At 39.7% G+C, this 13,760-nt stretch overlaps 1 protein-coding gene across 5 annotated transcripts in view; it reads right to left on the minus strand.

Annotated features, from left to right (window-relative positions):
• TRPM3 (transient receptor potential cation channel subfamily M member 3) overlaps positions 1-13,760 on the minus strand; it is a 295,149-nt gene that overhangs the window by 40,373 nt on the left and 241,016 nt on the right. For all 5 annotated transcript variants that reach the window (XM_075210971.1, XM_075210970.1, XM_075210969.1 and 2 more), the window contains 2 exons: positions 13,235-13,486; positions 4,252-4,426 (listed from right to left, as the gene is read on the minus strand). In XM_075210971.1, coding sequence (XP_075067072.1) covers positions 4,252-4,426; positions 13,235-13,486 — 427 coding nt within the window. The remainder of the gene's footprint in view (positions 1-4,251; positions 4,427-13,234; positions 13,487-13,760) is intronic.

The raw sequence follows: 13,760 nt of genomic DNA on the forward strand, positions 1-13,760 counted from the left end.
CAGCTTCAGCATTAGGAGGAAGTGGGTCTTGATCTTTCCCTACTTTATCCTCCAAATTTTTGGTCTCCATTATATGTAGCACAAGATACTGCAGAATGTGTGAACTTGGTAATATTGCAGTACCAATGGACTTATAATGCTGGATTGGTTTTGCAAATTTGGTTATAATTATTATATATATTTTTTTTTTTTAAAATTTTTTATTTTTTTTTACTTTTTTTTTATTTTTTACAAACTTGGGAATAATGGGGAAATAACTATGCCCTTAGAAGCACAGAGCACAGGACACAGCACCACTGGACTGAACAGGACACGGCACAGGACCCAGCAGCACTACGGAACTCAGCAGGACAGAGCACAGGACACAGCACCACTGGACTGATACTGCAGAATGTGTAAACTTTGTAATATTGCAGTACCACTGGACTTTTACTGCTGAATGTGTGAACTTGGTAATATTGCAGTACCAATGGACTTATAATGCTGGATTGGTTTTGCAAATTTGGTTATAATTATTATATATATTTTTTTTTTTTTTAATTTTTTATTTTTTTTTACTTTTTTTTTATTTTTTACAAACTTGGGAATAATGGGGAAATAACTATGCCCTTAGAAGCACAGAGCACAGGACACAGCACCACTGGACTGAACAGGACACGGCACAGGACCCAGCAGCACTACGGAACTCAGCAGGACAGAGCACAGGACACAGCACCACTGGACTGATACTGCAGAATGTGTAAACTTTGTAATATTGCAGTACCACTGGACTTTTACTGCTGAATGTGTGAACTTGGTAATATTGCAGTACCAATGGACTTATAATGCTGGATTGGTTTTGCAAATTTGGTTATAATTATTATATATTTTTTTTTTTTTTTAATTTTTTTATTTTTTTTTACTTTTTTTTTATTTTTTACAAACTTGGGAATAATGGGGAAATAACTATGCCCTTAGAAGCACAGAGCACAGGACACAGCACCACTGGACTGAACAGGACACGGCACAGGACCCAGCAGCACTACGGAACTCAGCAGGACAGAGCACAGGACACAGCACCACTGGACTGATACTGCAGAATGTGTAAACTTTGTAATATTGCAGTACCACTGGACTTTTACTGCTGAATGTGTGAACTTGGTAATATTGCAGTACCAATGGGCTTATACTGCAGGATTGGTTGTGAAAATTTTGTGGTAATTAAAAAATATTAAAGTAGTTTTTGGTATTTTATAAAAAAAACTTTTTTTTATTTTTTTAAACACAGGGGAATATTGGGGAAATAACTATGCCCTTAGAAGCACAGAGCACAGGACACAGCACCACTGGACTGAACAGGACACAGCACAGGACCCAGCAGCACCACTGACCTCAGAAGGACAGAGCACAGCACACAGCACCACTGGACTGATACTGCAGAACACAGCACAGCACAGCACAGCACAGCACTAAACAGCACAGCACTAAACAGCACAGAACTAAACAGCACAGAACTAAACAGCACAGAGGACCACCTAACACACCCTCCCTCTACCCTGATCAATGCCCGAGTGAAGATGGCGGCGACTAGCGGGGAATTTATAGGATCCGAGTATCGCGAGATCCGACAACGGGATTATGAGTCAGAGCCTCAGTTTCACTTTTGAATTTGGCGCCAATACCCGGATCTGTCTCGGATCCGACTCGGATCCGCAACGTTCGGGTGGGCTCGGATTTCAGAAATCCGAGCGCGCTCATCCCTAATAATAACAGGATCTGGTCTGTTTTAAAGACACTTTAAATGCCAAGTAGGAGCAATCCCTATAGGAGTGTCCCAAATGTCTTAAGAAATTCAGTCATAAGACTTAAAGGGGTTTTCTCACTTTTAATAACAACTGTAGTAAATCACCTTCCTTCCCAATAATAATACCATGGTGGGGTCCTTTGCCCTGTATCCACCATATTGCTCTATATAGCAGGGTCCCGCAACTCACATACTGCTGGGAACCTGTGCTGACCAAGTTCAATGCTTCTTGGGCCTCTATGTGGCAGGAGGGATCTGATATAGTGACGATTTTAAAGCTGCTGTGCTGGATCTTCCTAGTTACAGAGAGAGCCATGAAGGGCTAAACAGAGCCGGATTTAGACCTCATAGGGCCCTAGGCAAGATACTGGTTTGGGGCCCCCCTCCATGAAACAATCCATAGCACTACTTTTGTAAAAAATTTTTAGAATGATTACTTTTCATTACTCACGTTTGCTGATGAAAAAAGAGGTTATTTCAGTCCCTGCAGGTTGATATTATTGGTCCAACTCTGCGCACTGTACCTTGATCCTCCGTATGATGTCTCTTCAGTCCCTGCACACCCAGTCCAAGCACACTGAGCCTGCACAAGCTCTCACAGCTCCCTCCTACAAAAAATGTATTTGGGCAAATAAGTTGAAGTACAGAAGAGAAAAAAATGTCCCCAACTTCATCACTTTTATTACTTTTGCTCCTCCTTCACACTGTTTCCCCTTTAGTACACTGTACTCCCTTCATCATCACACTGTGCCCTTCATCATGCTTTTGCCTTTTTATCATCACACTGTGCACCCGTCATCATCACACTGTGCCGTCTATATTTTTGCTCCCCTTGTTAATTTCCCCTCACGCTACCTGTTCCATATTTCTGTCATTATGCCCCTCATGCCCCTCTGTTCCATATTTCTGTCATTATGCCCCTCATGCCCCATATTTCTATCGTTATGCCCCTTGTGCCCCTCTGTTCCATATTTCTATCATTATGCCCCTCTGTTTCATATTTCTATTATTGTGCCCCTCATTCCCCATATTTCTATCGTTATGCCCCTCATGCTTTATATTTCTATTGTTATGCCCCTTATGCCCCTCTGTTCCATATTTCTGTCATTATGCACCTCATGCCCCATATTTCAATCATTATGCCCCTCATGCCCCTCTGTTCCATATTGCTATCATTATGCCCCTCATGCCCCTCTGTTCCATATTTCTATCATCATCATGCCCCCTCCCTTAATGCCTGTTCCAAGTTTCTCTTGCATGGGCCCTCCGTTAATTAACTTACCTTTTAATTTCCTTTTCCTTTTTATCTGTTCAGCTCTCTTCTGTCTTCTTGGCTTGATTACTTTTTTTCTAAGGCGCGCTGCCGCTGCTCCTTCTCTCTTCTCTGGCAGTGCTCCTCGCCGACTTCCCACTGAAAATGACGTCAATTTCAGTGGGAGAGAAGGAGAGGAGAATGCCGGGTCCCGATGAGTGGTCAGCTGACTTTTCTTTTTTTTTTTTCTTTTTTTTTTTGTTAAATCCATTTTCAGCGTGTATTTATGCCGGCAGCCAGAGGGGGATGGCAGGCGGAGGGGAGCGCCTCTCTGCCCTGCCTACCCCACTCAACGTTGGCTCTGACAGGGCCCCCTGGGTATCGCTGGGCCCTAGGCAGCTGCCTAGGTTGCCTAGCGGTAAATCCGGCCCTGGGGCTAAAATAGCAGGTCCTGCTATTTTCTTTTTTTAAATAAGCAGGTCCTGCTATTTTATGTTCCATCACACATTATAAATGTCTCCTAGTGAGTGAAAAAATAATTGTATAAAATATATCTACAGAATCTGTTTTATACAAGAACAGCTAGTTACAAGAAGAGTCCAAACTATATTTAGTGAAAAAAAGATGTTTACTGAGCTTCCCTGACACATTGTCTTGTATCAAGCCTATATAGAGTATGTTACCACACATGAATGCCCCTAGTGCTATGTTTACTAAACTGTGGGTTTAAAAAAGTGGAGATGTTGCCTATAGCAACCCATCAGATTCTAGCTATCATTTATTTAGTGCATTCTACAAAATGACAACTAGAATCTGGTTGGTTGCTATAGGCAACATCTCCACTTTTCACCCCCCTCCCAGTTTAGTAAATATACCCCCTAGTGTTTGTGCATATTTTGTTATTTAATTGAGACAACAGCAATTCTGGTTCATTTCACATTGCAATGAAATGGTATATTGTAATGTTTATTGACACAGATCTTATTTTGATTCTTATTCTATTTATACCTACATTTTCAACACTTCCAAACTTTGATGTTCACTGTGCTTAAGGAAATAGAAATCTACCGGCTGAAGTACTGATGCTGCACACACAAAAAGTTGTTCTTCTACCTGAGCCATTCATTTTGGGAACACATCAATGAACTAAAGCCCTTGCTTGGGCAATGATAAATACATGAATAAGTAGCTAGAGAATCATAAAGGACTTGCTTACGGTCTATCTGGTCAGCAAACACTTCACCATAGATCATCCAATAGGGCATATAAAAAATGTTCTTAGCCAGTTTCCATGAGGGCTCCTCGCTGGGGAAGAGGATGGCTTGCCTTGCCACACCGAAACTCATCAGGATTACTAACATGATGATCACAAAGTACATCATGTCAATCATCTACACAGGAATAAATACAAAAACAGAAAAAAAGAAATATATAAGCAAAAGAGCAACTTTCAGCCAATAAAATTATTTTCGTTTACCCTAATATAAATTGCAAGGATGACAGAATCACTACTACGATCTAAGATCACATAATGACAGCAGGGGAAGTATATAACATCCAGAATTTTGAACAGTCAAAAGGAACATTCAAAACAAAACAAAATTGCTCTTTTTTTCTTATGTTTACATATGCACAGATACAGCTGGGCAGACTTTGGATGAAAATAATCAAATACAGGTTACTATATCAACAAAAAATACAGGACCTATGCTATTATTATATGTTTAGGAGACAAGGCCCTGTACACACAGGCGTTAAAAAAACAACAGATGTTAAAAGCAGAGACAGAGTTTTCAAATCCTGTTTTTCAAAGACTCCCTGCAGCATTGTGTATTGTGTGCTTAATGCCCACCCCATTAAATTGTACTGCATGTAAACACTGTGAACAATGCAGGTAATGTTGAAATTGACAAAGCAAAATGAAGAGACTTCTCAGACTATCGAGAGCCTATTTATTAACATCTGGCAATAGGTATGGTTTTCTATGGCCGCTTATCACAGTGATAGAAAACCACCTATCGCCATCAATTACCAATAAAATACCGTTAAATATAGGAGCCAGTGAAGAGATTTTCTACGTTTTTACAGTTTTGTACATTACTTCAAAAAAGATGAGTCGCTTTGGAATAATGGAGGAAGAACATTGTATTAAAAAGAGGGACTGTCCCTCCAAAAGAATGACTAGTTTTAAATACATAACTGCTTTCATATAGATCGTTAAATGTTATTATGTACTGCCAGATATGTATGCCAGGGGAGTAGCTACAGACGTAACAGACCACTTGTAGATTTGACCACTTTTGTCTCAGCAGCATAGTTAGTGTGAGCCTATGTTTTAAACTGTATGATTGTAGCACTGTGTTTAGCTGACTGGCAGTATTGGTGTAGTCTATTGTGTGGGCTCTGATGATATTGTTAAAGAGAAGTGATACACTCTATGTAGGAAGAGAACTAAATGTGTTTCATATGAGATCTTCCCCTACACGATGACTCCCCCAGATTACTTTTCATGTCCTATGATTCAGATGCTCGATCATTCATATCACATCACTTTCTCTACTTCCCTCTTCTAATCATGTAAGAACTGTCAGATAAAACAGGGGACCAATAGAACGCATAATAGACTGCAGTCACAAAGAGCAGATAGGGATTTAAGTAAAGCAGTTGCAACATTGGTTAACCTCATGAGGATGACCAGATCAAAAATGAATTGATGCAACTATATAGTAAAGCCAAATTAATCTTGTATCACTAACAAAGAATAACATGACTTATAGGCAGTCTATGATAACACTTATTATTTCCTTTTGTAATAAAAGTGTATTATTGGTTTCCTACTTAGTCTAGTGAGGTTGCTGATGTTAGCTATGTTCTTATGAATGCCCATTACCTTATAGTGTGTGCAAAGGTACACCAATACATCCTAATATGTGTAAAGCATTAAAACAAATCAGCTAAGAAAAAAGTTAGAAAGGTGGATATAGTTTCTGGCAGGGGCAGGCTGGGATGGGGGGCAGGGGGGCATCTGCTCCCTGGGTCATGCCATAGTGGGCTACCTTGGGCCGGGTCACTGGGCCACCTGCAAATGTTTTCCTTTAAAATGTTCCTAATAGGCTGTGGAATTAAGTCTTGCCCCCCTGGCTAAAATTTGCTAGCCCTCCCCTGGTTTCTGGTGGTATCCATTGTAAGCAAATTCAGTCACCTAGAGAGGGTATCACAGATGGCCTGTTCCTGTAAAAAAATAAAACTTGTATCACTGATCAGGGATTGCATTTGGAGAAATCCCCTATCAGTCCTTCTGTTTGAATATTTTCTGCTTATTGCAAGGATCAGTGGCATCAGAAGGTATCTCAAACTAAGGTGTTCCCCATCAATGACCCCTGCGATAAGCAGAGAAATGGCAAATCCAAATGTACTCCCTGTATCAGTTGCTTTGAGTGATTTATCACATACATGAAGACAATAGCGGGTCCTGGTAACTAGGGCTTAGAGGGAAGATCAAAGAGGGATTGCCCATAGGATGTGGTCCTCGTCTTTCTTTCTGGAGAGGGGTCATTTCGAAAAAATTTTAAAAAAGTAAACAAAAGTGAAAAAGTAAAAATGAGAATATTTATTTTGGTCAGGGATGTAAGCTTTTACTGCTAGATCTATATATTGTGTTAGTTAATGTAATGACATATAGCATGCACAGGAAGCAGTGTACTATTTAGCACTATCTCTTTAAGGCCTCGTACACACGCAGGAAGCAGTGTACTATTTAGCGTTCTGTCTTTAAGTCTTTGTACACATGTAGGCAGCAGTGTAATTTTTAACACTATTTAACGCCCCATACAAACTGTCAGTAAATTATGCATTTAAAGCACATTTTTAAATCCTATTAAACATGACTTGACAGTGATAGTTCACAAAATAATATAAGCTACTGACCTTGTACACACACACACTTTTTTTTACAATTATTAGCGTTTCATAGATTTTGGGGTTGCCTGCAGTATTCATAAGCATTAATGTTCAGTAAAATGCATTGGCGTTCTATGGTGTACTCAATGTAGCAGGGAAGCTATGAGACGCATTGGGCCCGATTCATCAAGGAACACAAAGTGAACACAATTTGTATTTTAAATAATGGTTGGAAATTGCACGCACATACTCCCATACTTAAGTAAAAGTGGATCTGAAGAAACGTTTCTATTTGAATACAGGTATAAGTATATTCTGGTTATACGGTGCTTGCCATATACACAAACACAACACACTGCAGGATACCAACAATGCATATGTGCCATGTAAAGTCCCATCAAAATCCATAGGAAAAAAATGTATACATTAACACCTGTTAATACAATTATCCTTAATAAAAATATATATAATTCTTTAATATTTTTTTTTTACATGAAATACATTTATCAGGATGTTATTAATGCATACTGTACATAAAATGCATTTTAACACAAGTTCTGGCATGCATACCATCCATCATCATTATCATCAGCACTTACACTTGCCCTGTAGCTGGTGCAAGTGATATGGCTAAAAATCACATATCTGAGAGATGCTCAGAGCTTGAATTGGACGAATGTGTGTGCTCTTGGCATTGACATGCCCTTACTGTACATTGCCTACTTGCATACGCCCCTTCCCTCCTTCATTCCACCCTTCAAATCGTAGGCTCTCCGAAGTGTCATTTGCATTCAAACTTGAATTGCATGCACTTGCCCAGAGCAATTTCATGCAAAATATGGCATGCAGCGACACTTATGTTCCTTGATGAATCAGGCCCATTGATATCTGTTAAAATGAGGACACAATACAGGGCTTTGTCTATGTTTTTAACATAGGTATGTACACATTGTGTGCTTAGTGTGCCCCGCAGGGCCTGTTCAACTAATAGGGGCACTTGGTCCTTGGAGGCGCAGCGACTGCAGAAGAGAGGAAGGTAAGTTTAACCCACTGCCTAAATATCAGGGGGGAGGAGGTGACCAATTGTCTGGTGAGAGGGTTCAATGGCTGGGGGGGGGGGGGGGGTGATGATGAAACAGTTGGTGGGGGATAATGAATTGGCCACTGTTGTTAGCTGAGGGGGGTGATGAATTGGCTGGGGTGGGTTAATGAGGAATTGGCTGGAGGGAGTGATGAGGGGGATTGGTTGATAAAATGGCTGGTGGTGTCATAAATTGCTGCTGGGGGTTGATAAAATTGCTGAGGGAGGGATGAATTAGCTGGGGGGTGGGTGAACAAATGACTGGTTGGATGAGTGATGAAATGGCTGAGGGGTTTATAAATTGCCTGCTGAGGGTTGATAAAAATGGCTGAGGAGAGGGAAGAATTGGCTGTGGGAAGGTCGGATGGCATGTGGAGAGGTCATGTGTGGAGATTTGGTGGCATGTGGAAAGCTCTGGTAATGTGGGGAGACTAATGGACATGTAAGAGGCATGAAGGGAGGTCTGATGGGCATCTAAGGACATGTAAGGAGATCTGATGGGATGTGGAGAAGTCTGATGGACATGTGGAGATGTCTGATGAGCGTGTAGGGAAATCTGGGGTTAAATTTATCAAGCTGAGAGTTTTTGGCGGGTTTGAAAAACCAATCAGATTCTAGTTATCATTTATTTAGTACATTCTACAGAATGACAGGTAGAATCTGATTGGTTGCTATAGGCAACATCTCCACTTTTCAAACCCGCCGGAAAACTCTCAGCTTGATACATTTGCCCCCTAATGGCATACAGGGAGGTATTATGGGCATGTAGGGTGATCTGCTGGACATATAATTGGCATGTAAAGAGGATTGAGGGGCATTTTGGCCATTTAAAGACTTTTTTTTATCCCCACAGTCCTTTGAACCATCCTCCACTAGACACAGCACCGAGGTGAGATCTGTTCAGAGCTGTGCTAATTTTATAATTATTGTGAACATTTTGCCAATGCCTAATATTTTCACCCCCTCCTGGTAGACACTCTAGCGGTGCACCACAGTGCAGTGTATACCTCCTTAGAATTCCCTGGGTGAACACCCTAATGAAATGTGCTGAGCATGTCTATCTTTATTAACCAGCACTGTTTTTCTACAAGCCCTATATTTGAAACAGCATGCTCAGACATTTGCTATGCAGGTGAAATAATACATAGCTACATATTTGCAGTTTATAAGTAACCAAACAACCAGAAAGTGTTGTGTAACACAAAGATTAAAGGACATGCTTTGTTTCTTTTTCTTGACAATATGTTCCCCTAATTGTCACCAGTGATATTGTGGAGCAGTGTCTGAATTGCAAGGTTCACCTGGTGTGGTGGTAGCTCCAAATTCAAGTGGCTTTACTCCTCTTGTCAATCAAGGGCATCCCACTACTAGTACTGGCAATAGTAGTACTTTTTCAACCTCTACTAGTAAAAAATGTCATGTGGTAAGAAAGTGTAAGAAAGAACACTCCAAATCCAAACAATGGGCCTGATTCATTAAGGATCTTAACTTAAGAAACTTCTAATTTCAGTCTCCTGGACAAAACCATGTTACAATGCAAGGGGTGCAAATTAGATTTCTGTTTTGCACATAAGTTAAATACTGACTGTTTTTTCATGTAACACACAAATACTTGATAGCTTATTTGTACACTGAAATTTAAAGTTGATATTTGTGTGCTACATGAAAAAACAGTCAGTACTTAACTTATGTGCAAAACAGAAATCTATTTTGCACCCCTTGCATTGTAACATGGTTTTGTCCAGGAGACTAAAATAAGAAGTTTCTCAAGTTAAGATCCTTAATGAATCAGGCCTAATGTTTGTAAAGAAAACGTCAGCTCTTGATGTAAGTATTATGGGGAAAGTTACTGAGGAATGTGGTGATTTGCCTAATAAAAGGAAAATAGCTAACATTCAATAAGCAACCCTCCGCTGCTGCTGGGGGTGAAACTTCTGTACAGAAAAGAACCAAGAAGATTAAGCATAGTTTTAAACAACAATTGTCTTTGAAACAATCGTTTGCAAGAGCAACCAAGTATGACAGTTAGCATCCTGTTGCACAGCAGATCACTAATGCCAAGGCCCAAGGACAATTCCATCTTGCACTATTTCACATTATGGCCTTTGCCCACCCTGGTGCATTATCTTTCCACATATAGCCTTTTATTGTTGCCACTGATATCGTGCTCCTGTCACACATGTTGTATAACGTTGAGAATGAAATAGTACCATTTTGTTTCTTAAACAGTTTCACTTTTTGGTGTGGTCCACCTTGGTTTGTCTGCTTTTCTAAAATGATCATTTATTACTGCCGCGGCTCTCCCTCTTCAATATGTCACACATGCTGTGTAACACTGAGAATAAAATATTCTATTTTCTTTCTCCTATGGGGTGGGCCAACCTTGACGAGTCTTCTTTTCTAAAATTCCGTTTTATTACCTGTTATCCCTCTCCATGCCACACATGCTGCATAGCATTGAAAATAAAATGGAATGATTTTCTTAAACCATTTCAGTTGCTGGGTGGGCCCTTGGGATATCTTCTCTTCTAAAACTACCATCAGCCAGTGCTCTGCCTGTATGTTTTAAAGGTCTTTTGCTTTATTAAACTGTCATTCTACCTGCCACTGCTGTGCCACTATGTTTAATAGATATTGTATATTTTTTTTTATATTTCCATGTGTTTGAGCCTCTGCTCTGTCACAATTTTTAGTCAGCCAGCTTGTAAAGATTGTAAATCTTTACAATCGAAACGCGTCGGCAGACGGGGGTGAGTGACGTCATACGCATACAGCGGAGGTTCCATCCGTCGTCTCTTCTCTTCAGACAGCGTGGATCGCGGGAGTGTTACCCGGGACACAGCTGGCGATATTGGATTTAACATCAACCACGCTTGTTTTGAAAGGAAGGACGGTAAGAGTCCATCTATCTCCGTTGTAGCAGGACTCAGCGCTACTTATTTTTTAGAGTTTATTACATGTGTAAAGTGTAAAGTTTTTATGTGTGGAAATTAAATGGGAAGATTTTACACTATGGAGATCTATTTCTTTTCCCTTCTTTGGTCCTTATTCTGATGGAGTGGATATTCGTATTTGAAGGAGTTGGTCACAGGAGAAACTATATCTGTTTGGTTCAATGCTTGAAATTTCACTACGTCTAGTAAGTGTACACCCTTAAGAGGTTATAGGAATTTTTCTCCTATCACGTGGTGAAAGTGTATTAGTATCTACACACGGGCAATATAGGGATAGCTTCCTGTGCTACATTGAAATTTACAGGTTACGCTATGTATATTTCTTCGCTTCTTTTTTATGTTCATCTATAAGATCAATATTGGAAGATTGGATCAAGCATAGAAGAATTACATCATTATCATTATTCCCGGAGTTTTGGTCGTTTTATTACTTTACTTGGGGGACACTTTTTTTGGGACTATTAACTTTGTAGACTTTGAGGATTTATACCATCAGCGCCAGTTTTTCCTTACACTTGTATGTTTATATCTTTCTAGTACCTGTGGGGATTGGGTACTGTAAGGTGAAAGGCTGCTTTTTGGGTCTCACAGCGCAGACACACCTCATTTTTGTAATTATTATACATATAATGTATGTGTGTGTAAAAAGTGATTTTATATATATATATATATATATATATATATATATACATATATATATCTACTATATAAATGCCTAGTGGCGCGTGTGGAAAAAAGAACCCAAGCTGCAGCGCCAGAGTTATACACTGACCTATATATTTCTTGAAGGAGAAGTGACAGTTGGGAGTGGTTGGTGGTTGCCGGGGGTGACAGTGGGGAGTTTTTAACACCTTAAGTAGCTTGATGAAGGATGTGGCGATGAAGATGAAGGATGAGGTGATGGAGAAAAATGATGAGGTGGTGACATGTGGACAAAACCACGTTAAAAAAGGGCGCTTGCGTCGGGAAGTAACTAGAATGGATGAGTATCATGCACGGGTTAACTTGTATATATATATATATACATTTTAGGGGCCCCCTTAACTTACCTTTCAATCACCTGAGTCCGATCCCCTTCACGGAAGAGGGGACCAGGGAGGGAGCCGGATCATGACCACAAAAGATAAGTATTGTTTTTGTTTTTCGTTTTTTTTGTCTACAGGATTTTTTTTTTATTGCCTTGGGCCCCCTTTCCCCCTAGCCCCCCGGGCACCTACCCATCGTGCCCAGTCGGAAAGACGACCCTGGTTCATGGGGGGGGATCATTGGGGTGCCCTGTCTGCTTCATTTGTACTGGGACCCACAATTTCTGATGGCAGCCCTGTTCTCCAGAACAAGCCATGTTACAATACAAGGGGTGCAAATTAGTTCATAATTCTGCACATAGGTTAAAAACTGGCTGTTTTTACGTGTAGTACACAAATACTTGATATCTTTATTTTTATACTGAAGTTTAAAGTTGACCTAGAACATGCTCTACCTCAAATATAAATCTGTCCCGCTCTACCTCAAATATAAATCTGACCCCACAATTTAAATTTAGCTCCCCTCCAATGCAACATGGTTTTGCCCAGGTGCAAAGTTACTGATTTTTTATGCTTTGCTCTCCGTAATGACTCAGACCCAGTGTCTTTACTTCCTTGTTGAAGCCGATGAACATGCCAATTACTTACTAGACATATAATGGTTATGGATGTGATGATATATGTAAACTTATATATTGTATTTTATAATTTGGAGGGTTTACCAGATTGTATTAAATGCTTGAAACAACATCATTATATCAGGGGAAACTTAGTACTAAGTCTTTATTTTCTAGACCTATTGTTAATGTGCCAGATACACCAATGATAGCGGTTATAGAGATCAGGCCGGGTGATCTATGCAATTACTGCTGTGTCATTATTGTCCTGCTCAATTGTAGAGTTTCACAGCCATAGTGGTCAAAGTGGAAAGTTATAATTTGCAGTATGGTAAATGTAGGTGAATGGAATTCGATAGTTTTACAATGAAGGCAGTAGGAAAGGTGGTGGTTTAACCCACTTTGATCACTATATATATATATATATATATATATATATATATATATATATATATATATATATGCCAATGGGTGCAGAGAACATACTAATAAAGGCTCAGAATATACAGTTTCTGTTGACTTTCACAATTGATGCTACAGAACCTCAACTTAAAATTGGTTAACTTATTTATTTTTCTTTTTAAAGAAATTACATTTTTAGAAACCCAACGATTTATCTCACCATTTTACCAATCATCATAACGTATGGTCCAAGATACTTATTCACACCAAAGATGTCGAGCAAGCGAATATACCAGTAGATGATGTTCACACAGTATATCACTCGCCCATAGCTGCTGAAAGGCTGCTCCTGTAAACGAAACACCATCCCGATAGAGAAGAGCAGGATGGAGATGAGATCTGTGACATTCCAGTATTCCTGCAGCCATACTTTAAACTTCTGTAACAACTTCCCCGGTTCCGACATGAGGATCTGCATGACAGTAAAAGACATGGTTGAATGAAGAACATGAGCAAAGCTTTGCAGAGAATGCAATTGTGTATTTTGAACATGCCTGGACTAAGAAACCTATATATGATTAAATGGAAAACTTTCTGTTACTAACATATAGGTAACTTTATATATATTATTTATACAGATGTAGTGCTTTACGAAAATGCATAGCCTCTGTTCTTCGGTGAGTGTACGACTGAATTGATCTGCATTACCTTTTTCTGGCACCAGATGTCACTATCATAGGAATATA

The sequence above is a fragment of the Mixophyes fleayi genome, chromosome 1 (genome assembly GCF_038048845.1).
Source record: "Mixophyes fleayi isolate aMixFle1 chromosome 1, aMixFle1.hap1, whole genome shotgun sequence".
Taxonomy (NCBI): domain Eukaryota; kingdom Metazoa; phylum Chordata; class Amphibia; order Anura; family Limnodynastidae; genus Mixophyes; species Mixophyes fleayi.